General features: G+C 39.5%; 1 protein-coding gene across 3 annotated transcripts in view; it reads right to left on the bottom strand.

Annotated features, from left to right (window-relative positions):
• Positions 1-26,525, bottom strand: part of gpr137c (G protein-coupled receptor 137C) — a 50,540-nt gene that overhangs the window by 8,288 nt on the left and 15,727 nt on the right. The window contains exons 3-7 of one of the 3 annotated variants that reach the window (XM_062968679.1): positions 25,773-26,001; positions 15,344-15,487; positions 12,499-12,660; positions 9,710-9,819; positions 47-8,274 (exon numbers count right to left, since the gene is read on the bottom strand). In XM_062968679.1, coding sequence (XP_062824749.1) covers positions 8,103-8,274; positions 9,710-9,819; positions 12,499-12,660; positions 15,344-15,487; positions 25,773-26,001 — 817 coding nt within the window. In that variant the 3' untranslated portion in view covers positions 47-8,102. Of the gene's footprint in view, positions 1-46; positions 8,275-9,709; positions 9,820-12,498; positions 12,661-15,343; positions 15,488-25,772; positions 26,002-26,525 lie in introns of those variants that run through there. The other 2 variants (XM_062968680.1, XM_062968681.1) reach the window with 2 other exon arrangements.

Here is a 26,525-nt window from a genome sequence, read left to right as displayed (position 1 = left end):
CCAACTCCCAATCATCCCAGAAGTCATTTCTGAAGTCCCACAAGGGTTAAAAACAAGCCTTTTTATTTCAAAATCAGACTTTATTACAGTTTTGAGTGGAGGAATGAACACAGTACATTCATCAGCTGCACCTTTTGCTTTCAACTTGGCCACTATTTGCAGGAGGCATCGGAGACGACAAATAGGACCACACCATAGAAGACCCTTCTGAAGGAAGTTTCTGGCTGTTAAAAGTAAGCAAGAGATAATTCAAAGTTGTGTTAGCAGAATGTGGGATTGGCATTCTGCAGGGCTTCACAATTAATATAGCATGAAGGAAATATTTTGAGTATTCATGTGCTCCAACCAGCTCCATTAAAGCCATAGCGACTCTTTCAGGATCAATTGGTACCATTGAGGGCAACAAGCTACTGGACCTTTGCTTGAAGCTCCTTACACAACACTGATTTCCTTCCAAAACAAACCTAAAGTGCACAATGTGCGTTGTAAACCACAACTGAAACAAAAACACAGTAAGGTGGTGCAATGTGGCTCAATCCATCTTTGGTGCTTCACAGGTTAGCAGATGTTTTTGGCACAAGGAAATGGCAACAAATGGGGACTCGTGCAGGAAAGTTGTAGCCCGTTTTGCAAGAATTTCTTTACAATTTCTCAAAGTTGTGTTCCAAAAAAAAGGTACTTCACCAAGTTCCTGATACACACTACTAAGTTTTCCAGTGATGGTCAAAACACGGCAACCATTGGATTTTATATATCCTTGCCGGCAGGTTGTGTTGATCTTTGAGATGGTGCAAGAATGGTGTCACCAAAATGTGGGTCTTGGTATTTGCATGTAAACATTATCCAAGTTTTATATAATACTAGCATATATACCAGGCATGGGCAAACTTGGGCCCTCCAGGTGTTTTGGACTACAACTCCCACAATTCCTAACAGCCGGCAGGCTGTTAGGAATTGTGGGAGTTGCAGTCCAAAACACCTGGAGGGCCTAGGTTTGCCCATGCCTGGGGTAAAGGATGTTCAAACAATACTTCATAGCAAAGTTAGGAAATTATTTTGGCTGATTTAAAAATTATAAACAATAGTACAATTGGTCCTCCAGGTTTGCAGATTTGTGCTTTGCAGATCTGATTATTTATGGATTCAAATAAAAAATGTTATCTAGGGTTCTCTACGCCACCCAGTGCAACGTGAAAGTCAACTTCCTCCACTGTCGTTTTACGAGGGTTGAATGAAAAGTAATGCCTCCACCTTTGTTACTTGGGATTGGATGCGGATATTTTAATAAATAAAATGCAGAAATAACCCTAAGAATCTGCCCTTTAACTACCACTATTCACTTTTCCACATAATCACCAGACAATGGGATACATTTCTGCCAACGATCAAGTTTTCTGAAGCCATCAGAGAAGAAGTCAACACTCAGTTTCTGCAACCAGTGTCTCACAGGACCCATCATGCACAGATCTTCCGATAGCCAAGCAAAGCAATAATGTGATCCAAACGTTCTTGTGAAATGCCGATTATACTTGAAATTTATCTCCGAGTGATACAACCATAGTCCTGACTCAATCTGTCAACCTTTTGCTTGTGAAACTTGGTGTCACAGACAGAACGCCACCAAATAAAGTTCAACACAGTTTATTAAAGTAACAGCACTAAAAATGCCCGTAAGAAACAAAGGACTAGGCAAACACTTGCCTTCAATGTGAAAAGATACAAAAAAGACTCCGCTGGTACTAAAAATGGTTCAAAAGATAAACCGGATTAAACAGAAGTTTAATCCGGGTTAAACCAAAAATGCTTACTTCAGCCTGGCAATTTAAACAAACAAAAGTTGATAAACAAAGGTTCAATGGAACACAAATAACTGGCAGCAGATTCCTCTCTGCTACTCAAAAGCTACAATTGAGTAACTAAGGTTGTTACTCCTCCGTGCAACGAGCGAAATCCGGATCCAGGCACATCAATCAGGGTAGTAATGGTCAGCAGGGTCCCAATCCGGTCCGAGGTCGAAAGCCAGGTACAGATGTCTTTAGTTCACAAGTTCCACCGATAGCCACAGAAGGGAAGTCCGGGATCGTAGTCAGTCAGTCCAGCGTCAATCCAGAGTAGGCAATTAATGTCCGTCAAAAAGACGACGGAGGTCCAAGGTATTCAGCAAACGAATCACACCCGTCTTCAGGAATTTCCCAACAAGAGCCCAAGCGTTCGTCCAGATTACCTTGCCCAACGCAATTAGCCATTGATTCTAGACCCCATTTTATCCCAGTTCATAACTCCTCATCGCTGTCAGCTGCTATCCTAATTCCAGGTGCCTCCTCATCATCATCCTCATCAGAGCTAAAACACCTTTGACTACGCCCCACAGCATCCCCAGCTGTGGATCCCGTTCCATCCCTCCAACTCGTCCACGGGTCCGATCCTGCAACCCGCCAATCGCCTCCCACACTATCATTGCCGGTGACACCCAAATCCTCCCTCACACGAGTCCATTCCATGTCATCCTCCTCTGAGCTAACCATCTCTTCCTCCATTCTCTCGGTAAAACCCTCAAAGGAGTCTTCGTCTGTTGGTTCTGCAAATAAGTCCCGGAGCCGTTTCCTTTCTCGCTCAAGAGAGTCTGACTCCCGAGGAGTCTTACGACCTCGTCTCCCAGTATCGGAGCCATAAGGCTCAACCATAACACTTGGTGGTTGCTGTCGCAGGACGCCCAAACCCTTTGTCTGTCACACAAGTGAGATGTTCCCACCTCAACATCTTTAAACTTATTTTCCCAACAACTCACAGGACTCACATCAACACAATCACCATAAAGAGCTTGCATTCCCTGATGAATCTCCTTTGGGGTGAAACCTTCTTCTATCAAGAATTCAGCGACTGCACATTGCTTACGTTGCATTGACTGACTGTCTGCATAGGGTTCCATATTTCGCACTTTAACAACACAACCGTTCAATGCTAAGGCTTCCCTCCAAATGGAACTGTAGAGGAGAGTCTCCTGAACAAGCCAGGATCTGCCGCATACTTGTACTACCATCTGCTGAGGAGTTACGAAGGGGGAGGCATTACTTTTCATTCAACCCTGGTATTATGTAGCCTACAAGAAATAGACACACTACACTGACCACAGGAAAACAGCAGGGATGTTTAAAAAACCCGATTTTGAATGCATTGGAATGGTTGTGCTTGCACTTTGTGTGTTTTATTTTCAGAACAGGATCACTGCATGAGGATCGTGCAAGTCGGTGTTTCGGGTTATTTAACAATATGTTAAGGAGTAGTTGCATTCAGTCTTACAATTGCATTATATAACAAAACTTGACAAATATTCTGTTCCTGGTTTGAAAGTGTTATTTCCTGTTTAATTGCACAATCCTTACTTTGAAAGTACAGTAGAGTCTCACTTATCCAAGCTAAACAGACCGGCAGAAGCTTGGATAAGCGAATATCTTGGATTATAAAGAGGGATTAAGGAAAAACCTATTAAACATCAAATTAGGTAATGATTTTACAAATCAAACACCAAAACATGTTATACAACAAATTTGACAGAAAGGGTAGTTCAATACGCAGTAATGCTATGTAGTAATTACTGTATTTACGAATTTAAGCACCAAAATATCACGATGTACAGTAAAGTCTCACTTATCCAACATAAACGGGCCAGCAGAACGTTGGATAAGTGAATATGTTGGATAATAAGGAGGCATTAAGGAACAGCCTGTTAAACATCAAATTAGGTTATGACTTTACAAATTAAGCACCAAAACATGTTATACAACAAATTTGACAGAAAAAGTAGTTCAATGTGCAGTAATGCTATGTAGTAATTACTGTATTTACGAATTTAGCACTAAAATATTTTATGATTTTATTTTATGCCTTTTAATTTTATTTGTGTGTTTTTCGTATTTGATACCACTGTATGCTTGTTTTATATCTGTGAGCCGACCCGAGTCTCTCTGGGGAGATCGTGGCGGGGTATAAAAATAAAATTATTATTATTATTATTATTAAAATATCACGATGTTTTGAAATCATTCACTACAAAAATGTGTTGGATAATCCAGAATGTTGGATAAGTGAGACTCTACTGTATTGAAAACATTGACTACAAAAATGCGTTGGATAATCCAGAAAGTTGGATAAGCGAATATTGGATAAGTGAGACTCTACTGTAGTTGTTCTATGCCAGAAATTTCATTTTTTTGGTGGCACAAACTATGTTGAATTAGTTGAGACTTGATGAAAGGTTCATTGAAAAACTATAGCAAAATGTGCTACAGCAGGATGTCCCAAAAAACAAAGTTTTTGCAGTTTAATAAAACTTTTTCTGTGTTTTTATTATAGAACCAATTAGGAAATAACATTTATAACCCAGGAACAAAAAAGTTAAGTCCAATGTTTGCATGCACACACTCCAAGGAATTTTGCTGTCCCATCTGTTAATTTGGGAAAAGACAGAACTAATTCTCCAAAGCAACTTCCCATAACATACAGGTGGTTTGACCATAAACATTGCACACAATTTGGGGATCTCAAGGACAGATTCCGCTCCAGATATTTCTATTCCAGCTTGAACCTTGTTGGGCTAGGTGCAGGCATGGGCCAACTTGGGCTCTCCAGGTGTTTTGGACTTCAACTCCCACCATTCCTAACAGCCGGTAGGTGGGAATGGTGGGAGTTGAAGTCCAAAACACCTGGAGAGCCCAAGTTGGCCCATGCCTGCTTTATAGAAAATATTGCAGTGATCATTTTAAACTGGAAACAGACCTAGATAAGAAGATGCAGCTCGACTAAGGTCATCATGGTGTTTGGAGGAATCCTGGGAATTAAAAAGTCCCCAAAAAGGACTTTTGACCTATTGATTGGGAGTGTTTCCAAAGCATTAACTTTCAGGAAATGCCCCTAAAGCAGTGCTTCCCAAACTTTGGATATTTTGGGTTTCAACTCCCAGAAGCCCCGGCACATTTGTACAAGGAATCCAGGGAGCAAAAGCCCAAAATACTCGAAAGCCCAGAGTCTGGTAAACACTGCCTTACAGCAATTTCCACGGCCCCATGTTGCTTCCATTCTACAGAATTATGGCCTGTTTCAATGCTCTGCATCCCATGAGAAGCATGGATTTGGACTTCCATGGAGTGGTTACATTTCTCTGCCAATGAGTTCCAATAGCAAATGACAAATTTCTCCTAGGAAACTACAAATCCCAGAATTTCAAGAGTTAAAACCTGTTTCGGTGCTCTGCGTCCCATGAGAAAATTAGAGTTGGAGTTTCATGGAGTGTTTACACTTTTCTGCTAGTGAGTTCCAATAGAAAATCTCCCCTAGGAAACTACAAATCTGTGAGTTCCAATGGCAAATCTCCCCTAGGAAACTACAAATCTGTGAGTTCCAATGGCAAATCTCCCCTAGGAAACTACAAATCACAGAATTTTAAGAGTTAAAACCTGTTCCGACGCTCTGCGTCCCATGAGAAGCTTGGATTTGGAGTTTCATGGGAGTGTTTACACTTCTCTGTTAAGTGAGTTCCAATAGAAAATCTCCCCTAGGAAACTACAAATCCCAGAATTTCAAGAGTTAAAATCTGTTCCAATGCTTTGCATCCCATGAGAAGCTTGGATTGAAGTTTCACGAGAGTGTTTACACTTCTCTGCTAGTGAGTTCCAATAGAAAATCTCCCTTAGGAAACTAAAAATCCCAGAATTTCAAGAGTTAAATACCAGAATTTTAATAGTTAAAACCTCTTTCAATGCTCTGTGTTCCATGGAAAGCTTGGATTTGGAGTTTCATGGAGTATTTACACTTGTCGCAAATGTCCCCTAGGAAACTACAAATCCCAGAATTTCAAGAGTTAAAACCTGTTCCACTGCTCTTCATCCTGTGAGAAGCTTGGATAAGGCGTTTCATAGGAGTGCTTACACTTCTCTGCCAGTGGTTTCCAATAGCAAATGACAAATCTCCCCTAGGAAACTACAAATCCCAGAATTTCAGTAGAGTCTCACTTATCCAACGTTCTGGATTATCCAATGTATTTTTGTAGTTAATGCTTTCAATACATTGTGATATTTTGGTGCTAAATTCGTAAATACAATTAATTACTACATAGCATTACTGCATATTGAACTATTTTTTCTGTCAAATTTGTTGTATGACATGATGTTTTGGTGCTCAATTTGTAAAATCATAATCTAAGGATGCTTTTCCTTATCCTCCTTATTATCCAACATATTTGCTTATCCAAAATTCTGCCGGCCTGCTTATGTTGGATTAAGTGAGACTCTACTGTAGTTAAATCCTAGAATTTCAAGAGTAAAAACTCTTTCAATGCTCTGTGTCCCATGGAAAGCTTGGATTTGGAGTTTCATGGAGTATTTACACTTCTCTGCTAATGAGTTCCAATGGCAAATCTCCCCTAGGAAACTACAAATCCCAGAATTTCAAGAGTTAAAACCTGTTCCAATGCTCTGAGTCCCATGGGAAGCTTGGATTTGGAGTTTCATGGAGTATTTACACTTCTCTGCTAATGAGTTCCAATGGCAAATCTCCCCTAGGAAACTACAAATCCCAGAATTTCAATACAGTAGAGTCTCATCCAACACTTGCTTATCCAACGTTCTGGATAATCCAAGCCATTTTTGTAGTCCATGTTTTCAATACATTGTGATATTTTGGTGCTAAATTCGTAAATACAGTAATTACTACATAGCATTACTGTGTATTGAACTACTTTTTTGTCAAATTTGTTGTACAACATGATGTTTTGGTGCTTAATAAGTAAAATCAACCTAATTTGATGTTTAATAGGCTTTTCCTTAATCCCTCCTTATTATCCAACATATTCGCTTATCCAAAATTCTGCCGGCCTGCTTATGTTGGATTAAGTGAGACTCTACTGTAGTTAAATCCTAGAATTTCAAGAGTAAAAACTCTTTCAATGCTCTGTGTCCAATGGAAAGCTTGGATTTGGAGTTTCATGGAGTATTTACACTTCTCTGTTACTGAGTTCCAATGGCAACTCTCCCCTAGGAAACTACAAATCCCAGAATTTCAAGAGCCAGATCGCACTTGTGCAAAGAGAAAGGGAGCATAGCATGGCTGTGCCTTCTCAATAGGCAACTTTTACTTAAATCTCCTTCACATTTCACACATTTTGGTCTCTTTCCGTTGACGACAACGGCACCCTTTGGAGGTCCCTCAACCAACCCCAAGCGTGGCTTTCCTTTCCTTGGTTCCTAAATCAGTGCAAAGTTTCTCCTGATAAGAGACACCCATTACCCAGATGTCCATGCCAGCTGGCTATCCTGCAGCCAAGGCAAGCTTGCAACTGGTTCCTTGTGGTGGCAAAACAACACAACTGGTTGCAAGCTCTGCTTTCTGTCATGCCGAGTATCCAAATATCCAAAACCGTGGTGATTTCTGCTTTGAAACATGAGACTATGAAGCCACAAAGGGCTGGATGAACCCAAGAAGTTGGTCACAAGGGGAATTTGTGGCTATACAAAAGGGACAGTCCCAGAGGAAAGGAACAAATGGCAAAAAAACACAACTGCAAGTTGTGGTGTCCTTGGAAATGCATCTTGTTCTGCTCTCCCTGCTTTTCTGTATTTCTTGTACAGCTTGGATGCAAACAAGACTCCCTTCCAGACTATGTAGAGCGGTTCCAGTCATCTCCAGAAGACTAAATGAACTTTTCCAAGTTCTATATGTGCAATTAGTTGGTTGCCCAGAACAGATATTATTATCTCATGCTGTCGGAGACGAAGTAGTAGTAGTAACACAAGATGCGGTGAGGAGGGAAAAGGAAGAAAACCGTTCCTTTGGAAATATTTTGTTTAAAAGTGCAAACACCGATCTCTCCAACAGTCAGGGGACTTTTTCTTCGTTTTTGGAAGGCATGACCACGAAATGCTCCCGGAAGCCGCCGCCGCCGCAACGTCAATGCTTCCGTCATGGCAGGAAACAACGTAACAAGGAGTAGGTCTTTTGGTCCAAAGCGCACCGCACCGTACTGTTCCTTCCCCATATTACGGAATGAATGGGAATCCCCAAAGACGCTGGGGTGGGTGGGTGGTGGTGGTCCTTTCTCCCTTCCCAGGTCAGTTCTGCAGCGCCACGTGTCCGTTGTGGTGATGCCTCGAATCCAAGCTGCCGTGAGTGAAGAGCAGAGGAGCAACGTCCGTGGAAGGAGCCGCCGAGGAAGGGATCGTGGCACAGATGTCGCTTCCCGTCAACGATCCGTACCATCCAGAGCTCTGGGGGGTTGATATGCTGCGGAGAGAAGAGGACGGTGAAAGGAAACTTGCAAGAACAATTAAGAGCAGATGCTCTCAGACCAGAGAAACTTTGGCTCAATAGACCGTAGAGTCCTAGGATTAGAAGAGAACCCCCAGGACCATCCAATCCAGCCCTAGATTTCTACCTTTCCCTTTGTTACAAAATATGAATTGTTATTAAAACCTGTTAATGAGACCTGAAATAGTTGACCTGCCTGGTAAACTGTGATAAGAACTGTGACAGTGATAAGAGAAATGTTTATTTATTTATTTACATCACTTTTACCCCACCTTTCTCTCTGAGGAGACTCAAAGCAGCTTACAGTAAATAGGCAAAAATTCAATGCCTAAAAACAATGTAAAAACAACAATTCATATAAAACAATCCACAAAACAACAGTTCATATAAAACTGATACCATTACAAAATAAAGTCACATTATATAAAATTTTAAGAATGTCCAAGATTAAAATCCATTCATCCATGTTGACATCAAGTTACGGAAATGTTTACAATGGTTAAGAAGGAAGTCAACACAAGGTCAACACCAATCAAGAAGAATCAATATCTGGTCTAGGAAACTGAAATGGAGCCACGATATGCCAGGATGGAAGATGTCTATCATTCATTTACAGATGCTTTGGAATCTGATGGAGTCTCCTTTTTTTTTGGAGGTTTTTAAGATGAGGCTGGATGGCCATCTGTCAGGGTTTGGATGGTGTGTTCCTGCCTGGCAGAAGGGGGTTGGACTGGATGGCCTTTGGGGGTCTCTTCCAGCTCTACGATTCTAATTCCTGCTAAATTTATTTATTTACTTACAGTATTTATATTCCACCCTTCTCACCCCGAAGGGGTCTCAGGGCGGATTACAATGAACACATATATGGCAAACATTCAATGCCAACAGACAAACAACATTCAGTTTTAGACAGACACAGAGGCATTTTTTAACATCTTTCCAGCTTCACGATTCCGGCCACAGGGGGAGCTGTTGCTTCACCGTCTATTGGTGGCTGTTCTTCCTCTTCTTTTCCTCGTGAGCAGTTTTATGGTGTTGTAGATTAGTTAAATTAGCCTCCCGCATAAAGCGTACCTAAATTTTCCCTACTTGACAGATGCAACTGTCTTTCGGGGCTGCTAGGTCAACAGCAAGCCGGGGCTATTTTTTTTTTTTAATGGTCGGAGGCTTAACCCGACCTGGGCTTCGAACTCATGACCTCTCGGTCAGTAGTGATTTATAGCAGCTGGTTACTAGCCAGCTTCGCCACAGCCCTCTTCTACATGCCCCACTAAAGAGATAGGAGTCCTCTCCAGTTTTCATGTTGATAACCCTAATCCCCAGCAGTCAAGCAAGGTCTCAGAATGTTTTGTGTTGTACACATAATGGATTTCCATGAGCAAGAATCCCAGAGTCTGATCACACAACCTACCTTCCTCCGCCAAGCCTGGGAAGGTCATCATCGCTGTCGTACCGCCTTGGGTTGTCGAAGAAGTAAGCCCTGGAGCTGTAGCTGTGGCTGTTGATCATCCCCGCAGGAGCCTGTTGGAGAACGAGCACAGGGAGAGATATATATATATAGGGGGTCTCTATAGCACATAAAACACCACAGGTGTGTAGTTGGACAAGTTTGCTCTGGATGCATCATCAATGGGGTTCAGTGTGCCCTCTGACTGTAGGATAAAACTACAATTCCTACTATGGTGAGTCAGTCCCTTCAAACCCCTCCAATAGGTTGAGTTAGTTATGGGGCTTCTCTGTGCCAAGTTTGGTCCAGGTCCATCATTGGTGGAGGTCACAGTTTATCTGGTTGTGGGTGAACTACAACTCCCAGAAATAAGGTCAGTTTTCCCCAAACCCCTCCAGTAATCAAATTTAGGCATGTCAGGTCCGTGTGTCAAGTTTGGCCCAGATCCATGGGTGTTTGGGTTCACAGTGCTCTCTGGATGGAGGTGAACTACAACTCTCCAAAATCAAGGTGAATTTCCCCCAAAGACTTCCAGTATTTGTTGCTGGTCATGGGGGCTCTGTCTGCTAAGTTTGGTCCATTTCCATCTTTGGTGGAGTTCAGAGTGCTCATTAATTGCAAGTGAACTAGAAATCCCAGTACCTACAACTCCAAAATGCCCACGCCAACCCCCTCAAAACCCACCAGTACTCATATGTGGGCATATCGGGTATGCATTCCAAGTTTGGTCCAGATCTATCATTGTTTGGGTTCATAGTGGATGTAGGTAAACTACAACTCCTATAAATCCCTCCAAAGATCTCCCATTTTTTTAATTGGTTATGGGGGTTCTATGTGCCAAGTTAGACCCAGGTCCATTATTAATTGAGTTCAGAGTGCTCTTAAGATTGCAGGTGAACTATACATCCCAGTACCTACAACTCCTATAAAGCATGGTGAATTGTTCCCAAGACACTCTAGTATGTTCAGTTGCTGATCAATTCCTCTGTTTGCTGTGTGCCATAGAAAAGAACAGGAAAGGGTTAAGGGAGAGGCAGTGGGCAGAGTCATGCAAATTTCACACCAATGGAGACAGTAAGAAACACTGGGATGTCTGTGGTGTGAAAAAACAAAAATTCTAGGATGAAATTGTCACCCGAATGGGTGGTGGGAAGTATGTTTGTGGAGGACATTGGCAGGATTCTTGGAGACGTTCATGGCGCTCACTATAACCTGAAATGTCATTGGAGGGAAGGCCAATGGTGTCTCCTGAGTAGTGGGAACGATAGCTGTTTGTGGAGGCAGAAACTTGTTTGTGTAGTGGACACCCCAGCCACACACACACATTCATATTTTCACTTTTATTATGTGTATAGATTACGAAAATGTAGGGGGGCACAACAGATGTGTTTTGGTTTCTGTGCCGTGTGATAAGTGTGTATTTTACATAAGTGCTCTGTATTTATTTATTTTATTTTATTTTATTTACAACATTTCTACCCCGCCCTTCTCACACGAGGGGACTCAGGGTGGCTTACAACAACCGGCAAAATTCAATGCCAAACAGATCAATAAAAACAGCAACACATCTAAAACCATTAACAATAATCCATAAAATACATTAGTCAAGCTTAAAACATATAGTTACTTTATACCATTATTCCAAGGAAAAATGCAATTCTTTTATGGAATTACATTTTAATATGTGTTTGGAGAGTATTTCTGTGTTTTTGACTATGCTGTGACCCACCTCGAGCATTGGGAGAGGCAGGTAAAATAATAATAATAATAATAATAATAATAATAATAATAATAATAATAATAATAATAATAATAAAAAAAAAGACTTCAAAGACTCTGGCAGAAACCAGTGCAGGTGGTCCCGGGGGTGATGGGCACACTGGGTGCCGTGCCAAAAGATCTCAGCTGGCATTTGGAAACAATAGACATTGACAAAATCACGATCTGCCAACTGCAAAAGGCCACCCTGCTGGGATCTGCACGCATCATCCGAAAATACACTACACAGTCCTAGACACTTGGGAAGTGTTCAACTTGTGATTTTGTGATATGAAATCCAGCATATCTATCTTGTTTGCTGTGTCATAATAATAAAATAATAATAATATCTCGTGAAAGCCTTTCATTTATATTTTTGCGTTCTCACTGTTTTTTAAAATTTGTTTTATGGAGTTGGGTTTTTTAATACAAAAGGGAGGGACAGAGTTTGTTTGTTGGACAAAGCATGAGGAAGAACGGATCTGATTTTATGTTTGAAATGTATATATTTAATTCATAATGTATTTTAATAGTTTTAATTGTTTTATGTGCTGTTTTATATTGGTTTGTATGGGCATCTAATTGTTGCCACTGTTGTAAGCCGCCCTGAGTCCCTTCGGGTGAGAAGGGTGGAATATAAATGTGAGAAATAAATAAATAATAAATAAATAAATAATCCAAGTATGTCTTACTGTAAATGTGATTTTAATGTTTTATTTTTTTATAGTGTTGTGCTTTTTATACTGTCTGTATTTTATACTGTCTGCATTGGGCCCTGGCCCAATGTAAGCCGCCCCAAGTCCCTTCGGGGAAAGTAGTTATTATTATTATTTGTTCATTTTAATTGTCTGGGTGGGACATTACGAGAAAGGAATATTATGGGAATATTTTGTACTCGGTTCTTTACTTTTTCTATTTGCAGTTTGTTGGATTTAAGTGACTAAAATTTAATTTAAAAAAATGTAAAATGGCGAAACATCTCCACTCTTTCCTACCAAATTCTGCGACAGACGCTGGGCTCTGAAGAATAGCACTATAGATACAGTCGGGATAAACTCCCAGAGGAAAAGCACCATCCCAAAGACGACATATTCTTCACTGCTGACATCTTCCTCTCGAACCTGAGTAGGAACAGGAAGGAAGGAAGCATTCAAGGCCTGAAAACAAAGGCAAAACCACACATCTTAAGGGCTGGGTTATAGCACAGCTGGTAAATCACGAGCAGTAATAAGATCGGCCAACTGAAAGGTGGACAGTTTGAAGCCCGGTCGGGGTGAGCACTTGACCGTCAAGCCCAGCTCACTGTTTACCTAAGCAGTTTGAAAACAGATTAGAGCTGTAAGTAGAGAAATTAGGTACCACTAATTAAGCAGAGGAGGTATTTTACAACACCGTAAAGAACAAGACCAGAAATGCGATGAGCAAAAAGGAAGGTGGAAGGAGGAAGTCCTGATGGTTGGGGATAGTGGATGATAGGTAGGAGCTCTTACATGTGCCCATGTATCCAGAGTCACTCTGCAGAATGATGCACCACTCGGCTTTGCAGAACAAATAACACAGGAACCTTTACTAAGTCCAAGAGATCAGAACAATGATATTTACAATAGTCCCTCTGATTGCTTACACAAATCAGCAGTCATAAGCCGTGCTTTCTTAGTCCATAAATCTGCTTCAATGAAGATCAGCAGCAAACAAGGCCTCAGAAATAGTCAGGCCTCTCTGAGTACAGAGCCACCTTCTTTCCAGGCAGTACTCAGTAGATAGACACACACACACACACACAGAGAAAAACCTGTTCAAACCAGTCCTCCAGCAGCAGGACAGTAACAGTTGCAAACTAATTCCCAGATCCTTGCAAACTCAGCCAATTGGCTTCATGCATTTGATTTTCCAGTTAACATACATACAGTATCTTTGAAAACCATGACACTGATGGCTCTTCGTCATAGAGAATGTACTGTGATCAGCCCTGAGTCTCCATGGGGACATAGGTCGGAATATAAATACAGTGTTATATCATTATAATTAATATTAGCTTTGCCCGGCCACGTGTTGCTGTAGCTTATGGGAATCATTTGTTGGTCAGGTGGAATAGCAGTGAATAGCCTTTGCAGCCTCAAAGCCTGGCTGTTTTCTGAAGTAGCTGGAGTAGCACCCTCAATCAAAGAGCCGCTTTGAAGCCTGGCTACTTCCTTTGTAGGGATACCTTGCGGAATCCTTGGTTGGCCAGTTTGAACAGCAATTAATAGTCTCGATGTGGCAGGTATGAATGCTGCAATTAGCCGCCTTGATTAGCATTTAATGGCCTTGCAGCTTCAAAGCCTGGCTGCTTCCTGCCTGTGGGAATCCTTTGTTGGGAGGTGTTAGCTGGCCCTGATTGTTTCCTTTCTGGAATTCCCAATTTCCCTGCTTTCAGAGTGTTGCTCTTTATTTACTGTCCTGGTTTTAGAAATTACATTGTTCTGTATTATTATAACACAGTAATTTTATCATTATATTTATAATCATATATTATCTGCTTAGAACTGGATTATACGAGGCCCCTTCTACACAGCTGTATAAAATCCACACTGAACTGGATTATATGGCAGTGTGGGCTCAAGATAATCCAGTTCAAAGCAGATACTGTGGATTATCTGCCTTGGCATTCTGGGTAATATAGCTGTGTGGCGGGGCCTTGAGTCTACACTGCCATATAATCCAGTTCAAATCATATAATCTGTATTTTATGGTGTCAAGGACTATGAACAACTAACACCAATTTGAAAAGATTCAACCACCAAAGACTCAGGGAGGAGACTTTTTACTTTAAAGGGTAGCGTAACTTGGATTAGAATATATGCGACAGAGGCTTAGATATTGGAAGAACAATAACAAGTTTATTCAGGCACAAGCTTGGTGGTTACAATTTTGTTTCTCACTTAGAGGTATTCCTATTAACAGTTACAATACTAGAATGAGATGAATCAATTCTCTAAAGTATCACTTCTTCCTCTGCCACCTTTAAACCGTTACTTCAATGGATCTCTGTGAGTCCAGCTGGGATTGGTTCCCAAAGTCTGAAACTTGGACTATCCAGTGACTTCAAATCACAGTCACCCCTGTGATATACTATCACAGATTCTCTGTTCCTTACCAGGACACAGACTACATTAAATAAGTCACTAAACTTATTTAAAACCGACTCAAAATGAACAATTGAGTCTCCTTGATCCCATCAACCTGGAATCAATCTTCCCTGTGCCTCATCAGAGCACAGACTGACTGACTTTTTTAAACTCTGCACTTCTTCAACTAAACGGCAGTTGGCTCCGCCTACTTCTCCATGGCAACCAGCCTCTGAGTGCTGAGATGCAATAACTGTAATACTTACCCTTTTAAAACATAACACACAATTAAACATAACATCTGTAAACCAAAATTCGTACTTCGTTACATATGGGCAGTGTGGATCAGGCCTAAGTGCACTCTGCCTGTGCCCTGGGCGCCATTTTGGCTGAGGGTGTTTGCTAGGACACGAAGGGGGCGGGGCCTAAAGGTAGCTGGGGGGTGGGTGGGGGGGTAAAGGCAGCGGAGCCTACCTTTCTAACTGGCAGTTAGGGGGAGAAAGACTCTTCCTCAACCTCTGAAATTTGGGCTATTTTTCTAGGTTTTGTTTGTAAGACATATTTTGGATGACTATGTCTTTTGTGGCCAAATTTGGTGTCATTGGGTTCGGTGGTTTTGTTATTTACTCCATAGTAAAACACACGTTACGTTTTTATATATATAAATTATATAGATAAGACACAATCCGATTCCTCCCATCCAGCCACCCATTGGGCCCTGAGGGTCCTTTACCTTCAGGTTGTCCCAGCCATAGTTGAAGGGACTGGGCATGTGGTCCGGAGAGACGGCAACAGCCACCAAGTTATAGAACGCCCTCGAAGAGTCGAGCAGGATGACGACCGAACCCACGAGCAGCGCTTGGCAGACAGATGTGCCCTAGATTTTTAAAAAAAGGAAGAACACATATATAACAAGGGGGCATTAAAAATACAACAGGCTGGTAGACACATCCGTCCCCCTTAAGTGGTTGTTTATGCTAGGTGAAATGTTCATGGGGAGCTGAACTGGAACGCAAGACATATTTTTAAACCAAACTCTTGAATATTTGAACGTGCCCGGATTGGGAAGTGAAGATATATCTAACTCATGAATGTTAAGAAACAAGTTGGAAACGTATTAGCTGGACTACTGGGTGCATCTACAGCAGGCATGGGCAAACTTGGGCCCTCCCTCCAGGTGTTTTGGACTTCAACTCCCACAATTCCTAACAGCCTACCGGCTGTTAGGAATTGTGGGAGTTGAAGTCCAAAACACCTGGAGGGAGGGCCCAAGTTTGCCCATGCCTGACATACAGTGTAGACACAATCCATGAGATACACAAAGTCTAAAAGTTTTGGGCAAAGAATAAAAACAGGCAGTGCCATCAGTGGGACAATGGACCTGCTCCGGTTTTTAGTCCGAACATTACAGGAGATCTTCATGATCCGGAACCCTCCTAAATGATCTTGGCTCATTCTTTCAAAGGTTAGACTAAAGCCTGGAGTATGTTTATGATCCTCTTGACTTTGGGGACATCATCTTCCACTAAATACTTACTTCTAAAGGTTTCTTGAGACCCTTTGGCTCATCATAATCATCTTTACCTACACCTACACCTGCAAGTTTACAATTGAAAGCACAATTTAATTGTCCCTTCAACTTTGCGGATTTGATTATACTATGTAACAAAATTTTTGCATTTTTCTGTTCCTGGTTTATTATTTCCTGTTTAATTGTGTGATGCTTACTTTGCAGCTTGAACATCAACTTCCTCCACTGTCATTTTGTTATATGGTCTGCAAGGCACAGAAACACTGAATGACCACAGGAAAATATTTAAAAACCTGAATCTGAATACATGTGAATGATTGTGCTTGCATTTTGTTTGGTGTGTTTTGTTTATTTGCAGAACAGGATCAATGCATGAAGATGTTGTGTGATACAGTGTCTCAGATTATTTAACAATGTGTTAAGGAGTAGTGGCATTTATACAGTCCTACAATTACACTATGTAAAAAAAAATCTGTTCCTGGTTTGAAAGTGTTATTTCCCGTTTAACTGCGCTGTCCTTACTTTGAAAGTAGTTGTTCTACTCCAGAAACTTCATTTCTGTGGCTGCAGCAAACTATGTTGAATGGGTGGAGACATGATTAGATAAACAAGTTTTTGCAGCTTAATAAACCTTTTCCATGTTTTTATGACAGAACCAATTAGGAAAGGACATTTATGATCCAGGAACAAAACCTGTGTTACATAGGGTCGGTTTCACTTGTGATCCCAATGCTTGGCATGCATGGGTCTGCTTGCAGATGCGCAGCATTTGGCACCTTTTGGCTGATAGCAATGGTGATATGATGCAATGCATTGCATGCAAAAGTCAATTTCTGCTGGGTTGCAATTCCCATTATCCCCAGTCCGGAGGGAGGATAATAATATGTAACAAAATTTGAAATATTTTCTGTTCCTGGTTTGAAAGTTTTATTTCCTGCTTAATTGCGTGGCACTTATTTTGAAAGTAGTTGTTATACTCCAGAAACTTCGTTTTTGTGGCTGCCACAAACTACACTAGAGTCTCACTTATCCAACATTAATAGGAATATATTTTCATAACCTGTTAAGATTATGATTCCAATATGGTTAAACATTCATGCAGAGCAGTAAAAACGCAGAAGACTAGGGGTTTATGTGAGCAGAGGTAAAAAGAAATTAAACAGTAAGACAAAATATCCAGCCTCCCTTTCCCTTTAAAAAGTCATGCGCATAAAATAAGCATCAGAGACATCAAATAAAATAGCAAAAATATGTTTACTCACAATCTTGTATGATGATGGTCATACAGGCAAAAACATCTTAGTTCAAAAGAAAAACAGTTCAGGAAACTACATATCTCTTAACAGATAGGAACATCAGCATGGCATGGTCAGGAGCAAAGAGGAAAAGACAGGAAGAGGCATCTGTACATCACTTCCTGTGTGTCCCCAGAAAGGATACACCCATTTCCCATTTCATATGCAAAACCCTTAAATGGTGGCTTCAACTCTGGAATGCATCTTGGCTCATGTTACTAAGCAACAGACATAACTAACTACATAAACCATCCCACATTGAAAATGCATGCATGATTGCTTAGATAACCCAACAAACATAAACGGGCTGGCAGAACGTTGGATTAGCGAATATGCTGGATAATAAGGAGAGATTAAGGATAAGCCTATTAAGCATCAAATTAGGTTATGATTTTACAAATTAAGGATCAAAACATCATGTTATACAACAAATTTGACAGAAAAATATGCAGTAATGCTACGTAGTAATTACTGTATTTATGAATTTATCACCAAAATATCATGATGTATTGAAAACATTGACTACAAAAATGCGTTGAATAATCCAGAACGTTGGATAAGCGAATGTTGGATAAGTGAGACTCCACTGTACATTGAATTGGTTGAGCCTTGATTATGTATATTCATTGAAAAACTAGAGCAAAATGTGCTGCAAGATATCCCACAAAAACAATGTTTTTGCAAGGTTGTTGTATGTCTTTCGGGCTGTATGGCCATGTTCCAGAAGTATTCTCTCCTGACGTTTCGCCCACATCTATGGTAGGCATCCTCACAGGTTGTGAGGTATGGATGTTTTTGCAGTTTAATCAACTTTTTCCATGTTTTTTTGATAGAACCAATTAGGAAATGACATTTATAACCCAGGAACAAAAAATGTGTTACATAGTGTAATTAACTTCAAGCAGGATTTGTCCATGGTGCCATGCTGGAAGATCTTCATAGATTCTTAAAGATTCGGCCCAATTTCAACCCCTTAAAAATCCTCTGGACAGGATGGCTGAATTCTGAGAATTTGGATTTTTAAAAATTACTATTATAATTCCTATTATATATAATATAGTTATATCTATATCTATATCTATCTATATCTATCAATATACAATAGAGTCTCACTTATCCAGCATAACCAGGCCGGCAGAACACTGGATAAGAGAATAAGGAGGGATTACGGAAAAGCCTATTAAACATCAAATTATGTTATGATTTTACAAATTAAGCACCAAAACATCATGGTTTACAACGAATGGATAGAAAAAGCAGTTCAGTACACGATAACATTATGTAATAATTACTGTATTTATGAATTTAGTACCAAAATTTCGCAATTTATTGAAAAATTGACTACAAAAACATTGACTACTAAAAGGCAAACTGCGTTGGATAATACAGAACCTTGGATAAGCGGAGCTTGGATAAACGACACTACTGTATACCGTGTTTCCCCGAAAATAAGACAGTGTCTTATATTATTTTTTGCTCCCAAAGATATGCTAGGTCTTATTTTCAGGGGATGTCTTATTTTTCCATGAAGAAGAATTCACATTTATTGTTGAACAAAAAATGAACATTTATTATATAATGTACAATAGTTGTCATCACAAACCAGCATAACCAGACAAACTGTGAATCCTATCAAGAATTTCTTCTTACTACCATTATTTCCATGTACAACACTCTATGGAATGTACATTTACCAATCCTGCATGCTCTGGTGTTGTTTGACAGGCGCTTGGCCTGCTTCCATACAAAAACTTTGCTAGGTCTTACTTTCAGGGGAGGTCTTATATTTAGCAATTCAGCAAAACTTCTACTAGGTCTCATTTTTCGGGGATGTCTTATTTTTGGGGAAACAGGGTATTACTATATACAGTAGAGTCTCACTTATCGAACATAAACGGGCCGGCAGAATGTTGGATAATAAAGAGGGATTAAGGAAAAGCCTATTAAACATCAAGTTAGATTATGATTTTACGAATGAAGCACCAAAACATCATGTTAAACAACAAATTTGACAGAAAAAGTAGTTCAATATGCAGTAATGCTAGATAGTAATTACTGTATTTACAAATTTAGCACCAAAATATCACGATGTATTGAAAATATTGACTACAAAAATGCGTTGGATAATCCAGAACGTTGGATAAGCGAATGTTGGATAAGTGAGACTCTACTGTACTGAATTTATGAATATTTAGCACCAAACAAAGAAATATATTGAAAACACTGACTATAAAAATATTGCCTACTAACAAAGTGACTACAAATAAAGTTAGAATTGCATTAAATGAACTTACAGTAGCAACATTTTCAGAAATTAAATCCATAAAAAGTTCAGTCCTTGCTGCCTAGAGAAACAGCTGTGGATCGGGGCGGGAGGAAAACTGCGTTGGATAATCCAGAACATTGGATCAGCCAATGTTGGATAAGTGAGACTCAACAGACACTTTAAAACCTCCCACAAATCTTTTAGACTACATCTAGGAGAATTCAGGAAGATGTGGTTAACAAAAAGTAAGGAATTTCTTTTTTTGGGGTAAAATAATCTTTATTGAAATTTTCCATTATCATGTTAAAATACGGATAAGAAGATAGCAAAATTAGCAAGATCTGAATTGGAAGAGAAGAAAGAGAGACAGTAGAAAAGAATATATATATATATATAAAGTAAGGAATTTCAATGATGCCCTGTGCTTCACCTCGTCCTCGTATTTCCAACTTCAATTTGGGACTACATTTTCTCTGCCTTCTCCCTGTCTGCAAAACGTTAAGCGAGCAATGTCTTGGGGGGCAGGAACCTGTCTGTTCTGGCTTATATTAAGCCTGCAAAGTACCATGCATATTGATGGCGCTCTATAAATAATCCACACTCGCTAATCCATGCAGGGAAGGGAGAAGCGCTTCACGTCGGCACACTTGGCGGAAGGAACGTGATGCCGGTTCAAGCCCAAGAGCAGCGCTTGTGTCACGGAACGTTCACCGACATTTGTGGAACGTTCACAAGGGAAACAGAAGTTTTACAAAGAAAAGCTCTGGCAGTGGAGGAACTTTGCTCTTGGAACTTACTGTATATACTTGAGTATAAGTCTAGTTTTTCAGCCCTTTTTTTAAGACTGAAAAATCCCCTCTTGGCTTATACTCGGGTGAGGGTCCTGGTTGGCTTATATTTGAGTCAGCTTATACTCCAGAATATATGGTATATTTATTATTTTTCTCTATTATTATTGATATTATTACATTTATTATTTTTCTCTATTCTTGTTGCTACAATTACATTTATTTTACTCTATTTTTATTGTTATTAATACATTTATTATTTCACTCTGATCTTATTATTATTATTGCATTTATTATTTTACTCTATTATTACATGTATTATTTTCCTGTATTTATTATTATTACAGTACAGTAGAGTCTCACTTATCCAACATAAACGGGCCGGCAGAATGTTGGATAAGCGAATATGTTGGATAATAAGGAGGCATTAAGGAAAAGCCTATTAAACATCAAATTAGGTTATGATTTTACAAATTAAGCACCAAAACATCATGTTATACAACACGTTTGACAGAAAAAGTAGTTCAATACGCAGTAATGTTATGTTGTAATTACTGCATTTACGAATTTAGCACCAAAATATCACGATATATTGAAAACATTGACTACAAAAATGCGTTGGATAATCCAGAACGTTGGATAAGCAAGTGTTGGTTAAGTGAGACTCTACTGTATTAATTTACTCTATTAATATTATTATTATTAAAAGGATAGTAAAAGGATGCATATGCACATTTACATTGAAGAAGATGAGAATAATGATTTGATCAAAGTTGGACAATCCTATCTTAAATTAGAGCTTTATGTAAATATTCAAAAACATTTAACCTACTGATGCCTCAATTAATGTAATTTTATTGGCATCTATTTTTATTTCTGAAATTTACCACCCTCGGCTTATATTGGAGTCAATGTTTTACCAGTTTTTGTGTGGTAAAATTAGGTGCCCCGGCTTATATTCTGGTCGGCTTATACTCAAGTATATACGGTATGTTCGTATTCTGGCTGAGTTCTCTTATATGCAAAATGGGAGTGCAGGGCTGTTGGGACCGTTAGCTTGTAAATGCTCCCAGCTTATCCAAGAATAAAGCAGATAAATCTCTCTATATAAATGCAAAATAAGTGTACACTTTGGGTCTCTTTTGGGAAAGATAAAGCTGGGTATAAATAAATATAAATTACTTTTATTCCTGGGAATGAAATATAGATTAATTAGGCGTTCAGAGAGACTCGATGAGAAATCCTTGAAACCCAAGTGTGTGAGGCATGATCTCATGGCTTCTTGGTCGGGCTTAGGCTTAAATTAATAGTAATAATAATAATGTTTTTTGGTTGCTTTGTACCACGCAAGGTTCCTCTTCCATGGCTTGGTGGATCTGGTCCAAACCTGGCACGCAGACCCTTCATTACCCAACTTTGTTGGGTATAGCCCGCCCCGAGTTATAAACATCTGACTTACATCCGACTCCCTCGCTAAGAATGGGAGTAAGACATTACAAAGTGAGAGAAATCTATCTTTTTGGAAGTGAAATCCACTCTTGGAAGAATTATTATCATGGGGGAAAGGAGTCTCCAATGAAGCTTTATCCCCCAATCCTTGTTTCCACACAAGCCATTTTTCCCCAAAATATAATTCTCAAAGGGACAGAAAGTGAGGGGGATCTTTTGAACAGGGACAGACTTCTAAGGGAATATTACTGGGATGTACATGTTCTGATTTAGATACAAATTCACCTCAAGAACACTTTTGTCCATAACTTGGGGACTGCCTCTATATATAATTCATAGCTTCTTAGAATTCATGGTCACCCTTTCCAGTTTGACCGCACCTTTCTTGAGCTGTGGTGCACAGAACTGGATGCAGGTTAGGCCTGATCAAAATAGAAGACAGCAGTGCTGTTAGGGCTCAGCAAGAGGCTGGGGATTTCTCAGAGAACGAAGGGGATGGTGGGTTTTCAATTAAGGAGTCTGTGTGTGATCGGGATGAATTGCAGGCCTTAGATCAGGGAGAAGTGTAGGCAGTTGAAGATGAGACAGAGGATGCTTTAGATTCCAATGTTTGTTTCTTAGCCACAGGGGAAAGGGAAACCGGGGAAAGGTCAATTTCTCTTGGGAATCTGCCTTCAGCAGATGGGGAGTTTTCCCGTGATATCAGATTAGGTCTCTGGACAGAGGGATTGAAGGATTGATTAATTAGGCATTCAGAGAAATTGAGAAATCATTGAAACCCAGTGAGACATGATCTCATGGCTTCTTGGTTGGGCTTGGTCTTAAATTAAGTGATGTTTACTTGATGTCTCTCACAGCAGACAACATTGTCAAAAGGTTCAGATTCCTGTCTCAGCTCTCAAGTTCATGATTCAAGTTTCTTGTGTTGGCCTATGTTCCTGAAAGAGTTTTGCCTTGGAAAAAGTTCCTGCTTCATGCTTATGTATTTATGCCTGTGATATTGACTTCCTTGACTTCGTGTACCTTGCCATTTATGGTTACTGCTCTTTTGTATATAGAGCTCTGGTATTTTATAGCTCCTTTTATACAGCTCTTTTGGGAAATGCCTTTCTTCCTTTGTACATGCTTTTCTTAATTAACTGCTGTAGTTAGTACCACTTTATCGAATAACCCGATTATTATGCACTTTGCTTTGACCCCCCTTTTATTCCTTTGGTGGTGAAACTGATATTGTTTTATAACTTTTTATCTTGTTTTATGTACAGTAGAGTCTCACTTATCCAACGTAAACGGGCCGACAGAACGTTGGATAAGCGAATATGTTGGATAATAAGGAGAGATTAAGGAGAAGCCTATTAAACACCAAATTAGGTTATGATTTTACAAATTTAGCACCAAAACATCATGTTTAACAACAAATTTGACAGAAAAAGTAGTTCAATACGCAGTAGTGCTACATAGTAATTACTATATTTACAAATTTAGCACCAAAATATCACGATGTATTGAAAACATTAACTACAAAAATGCCTTGGATAATCCAGAACGTTGGATAAGAGAATGTTGGATAAGTGAGACTCTACTGTAATAATAAAAGTTATGGTAAAATAAATGTGCCATTATTAGTAGCAATATAGTAGCAATAATAATAGCAGCAAGAGTATCTGGAAAACTCTCATTCAAAATAAAATGACCAGCACTCTAATATAATACAGTAGAGTCTCACTTATCCAACACTCGCTTATCCAACGTTCTGGATTATCCAACGCATATTTGTAGTCGATGTTTTCAATAAATTGTGATATTTTGGTGCTAAATTCGTAAATACAGTAATTACTACATAGCATTACTGTGTATTGAACTACAGTAGAGTCTCACTTATCTAACATAAACAGGCCGGAAGAATTTAGCACCAAAATATCACGATGTATTGAAAACAATGACTCCAAAATGCGCTGGATAATCCAGAATGTTGGATAAGCAAGTGTTGGATAAGTGAGACTCTACTGTATCCTATATTTAGGGAAAGCCATTTCTCTGCCTCTCTCAAAAAAAGTGGTATCCCATACGAAGTTCGCTCACACTGGCCCCATATAGCTGCCCAGCCCTCAATAGAGGAAAAACGGAGACGATAGATGTGGGGTTTTGTCTGTTTTAAGGAAAGTAGAAGCCAAGTCATGGAGCAGAACCCCATCCGTATATCTGCCACCTGGCAACCTTGTGGGATGCAACTACGAGCAGCTAAATCGCACATATGCATCTGAGCAAGCCAACAAATCTTCACAGTTACAAAGAAGCCACCTCAACAGCAATTATTTTTGGGATAAAAGTGTGTATATATTTAGGATCGCAATCCTAAAACTTGACGGCTACTTGCCTGGTTCCCTTGGTCTTGCTTTCGCTCTAAATCCAAAGGGAGAAAACAGGCATATATGGTATATATCAGGTATTGGCAAACTTGGGCCCTCCAGGTGTTTTGGACTCCAACTCCCACAATTCCTAACAGCCGGTAGGCTGTTAGGAATTGTGGGAGTTGGAGTCCAAAACACCTGGAGGGCCCAAGTTTGCCCATGCCTGATCAAGAGAAATCGCAACACAATCAAGGGTTCTATGCAGCTGAACCCATACAATGTCTCCCATTGGGACTTACAAGAACTTACATTTCTGAGTTACAAGAAAATTGGATGAAAATGTTCCATCGCTGGTATAGAACGCTGAAAAAAATTGGAATAATGTATAAAAACGCCCAGAATCTCTGTTGTAAATGCAAAAAACAAGAAGGCACTTTTTACCACGCTTGGTGGACTTGTTCTGAAACGTCTAAATTTTGGAAACGAATACACGATGAGACTCAAAAAATTCTTGGGAAAAACTTCCCGATGAAGCCGGAATATTATATTTTAGGTTTAATGGAAAGTATATTGGACTTGAATAGAAATGATGATATTTTACTTATATATAACGACGGCGGCAAGAATGACTTTTGCAAGATACAGTAGAGTCTTACTTATCCAACATTCTGGATTATCCAACACATTTTTGTAGTCAATGTTTTCAATATATCATAATATTTTGGTGCTAAATTCATAAATACAGTAATTATAACATAACATTACTGTGGATTGAACTACTTTTTCTGTCAAATTTGTTGTATAATATGATGTTTTGGTGCTTAATTTGTAAAATCATAACCTCATTTGATGTTTAATAGGCTTCTCCTTAATCCCTCCTTATTATCCAACATATTTGCTTATCCAACATTCTGCCGGCCCGTTTATGTTGGATAAGTGAGACTCTACTGTATTGGAAAGTACAAGAATTACCCACAGTGGAATTATGGCTTGGAAAATTAAGACGAAATTTACGACCTACCTTTTAAAAGAAAATAATGGAAGAATTTTAAAATACACAGATTGGAAGGGATATGAAGAATATAAAAAGAAAGTAAAGATTTAGAGAATTAACAAAAGTCCCAACACAATGACTCGAAAGAGTCTAGAAAAGGTAAAGAAATGAATTTATTAGATGGATGATGACGAGAAGAACAAAGAACGGAAGACCAAACCACCCTAAACTATCCTAAGTTTTTTTCCTTCTCTTTTCCTATTTTCTCCCTTTCTATTAAACTTTTCTTTTTTTCCTTTTTTAAGTTATTTTATTGTTTTGACTTTCACAATATTGTTCCCCTACTTTTTATGTAATAAAACCATTTTTTTTCAATAAAAAATATTTTTTTTTAAAAAAAAGGGTTCTATGCAGGCAACTGAACCTATATAATGTCCCCCATTGGGATGGATGGTGAGATCTCAACAGGAGACCACGTGCGCCCATACCTTGGACTCGAGGTAAACGTTGGCCGAGGCCATTTTGGAGAGCCGGCACATGGTGCAGGCCAACAAGGCGCAGAAGAGGATGAAGAGGCCGTCGTTGATCACGGCCCGCGTGAAGAGGGCCCAGCGCCGCTGCTCTTCCGGCGCATCGTCGTGTGCCAGTAATGCGCAGGTCAAGTTCACAAAGAGGAAGAGAAGGCTGGTGAAGATGGTGCCCAGGTACAAAACCACCCTGGAAAGGGAAACAAACCCGTTGGATGAAACAGGGATGGGAATAAAAAATTGAAAATACTCAATGAAACCATGTCAAAGAGAATCCAGGACTTTATTATTATAATACCAGCCTGGGTACCCAACATTGCCTGGGTTATTAGAAGTCAAAACTTTGAATCCACCTTCTCATACAGGGTTCCTCAAACTTTTAAAGCAAAGGGCCGGTCCACAATCCTTCAGACTGTTGAGGGGCCGAATTATCATTTGAAAAAAAAATACAAACAAATTCCTATGCACACTGCACATGTCTTATTTGTAGTGCAAAACAACAACAACAATGAAAGAACAATACAGAATTTAAAAATGAAAACAATCTTAACCAACATAAACCTATCAGGATTTCAATAGAAAGTATGGGCCTGCTAATGGCCAATAAGATAGTCAAGTTAATTAGGATTGTTGTTTGTTGTGTACCTTCAAGTCATTTCAGAATTTGGGTGAGCCTAAGCCTAAAATTAATTATTTATTTATTTACTACATTTA

The sequence above is a fragment of the Anolis carolinensis genome, chromosome 1, assembly GCF_035594765.1.
Source record: "Anolis carolinensis isolate JA03-04 chromosome 1, rAnoCar3.1.pri, whole genome shotgun sequence".
Classification (NCBI taxonomy): Eukaryota; Metazoa; Chordata; class Lepidosauria; order Squamata; family Dactyloidae; genus Anolis; species Anolis carolinensis.
The sequence above is the reverse complement of the archived record's forward strand: the minus strand, read 5'-3'. Positions and strand labels throughout refer to the sequence as shown.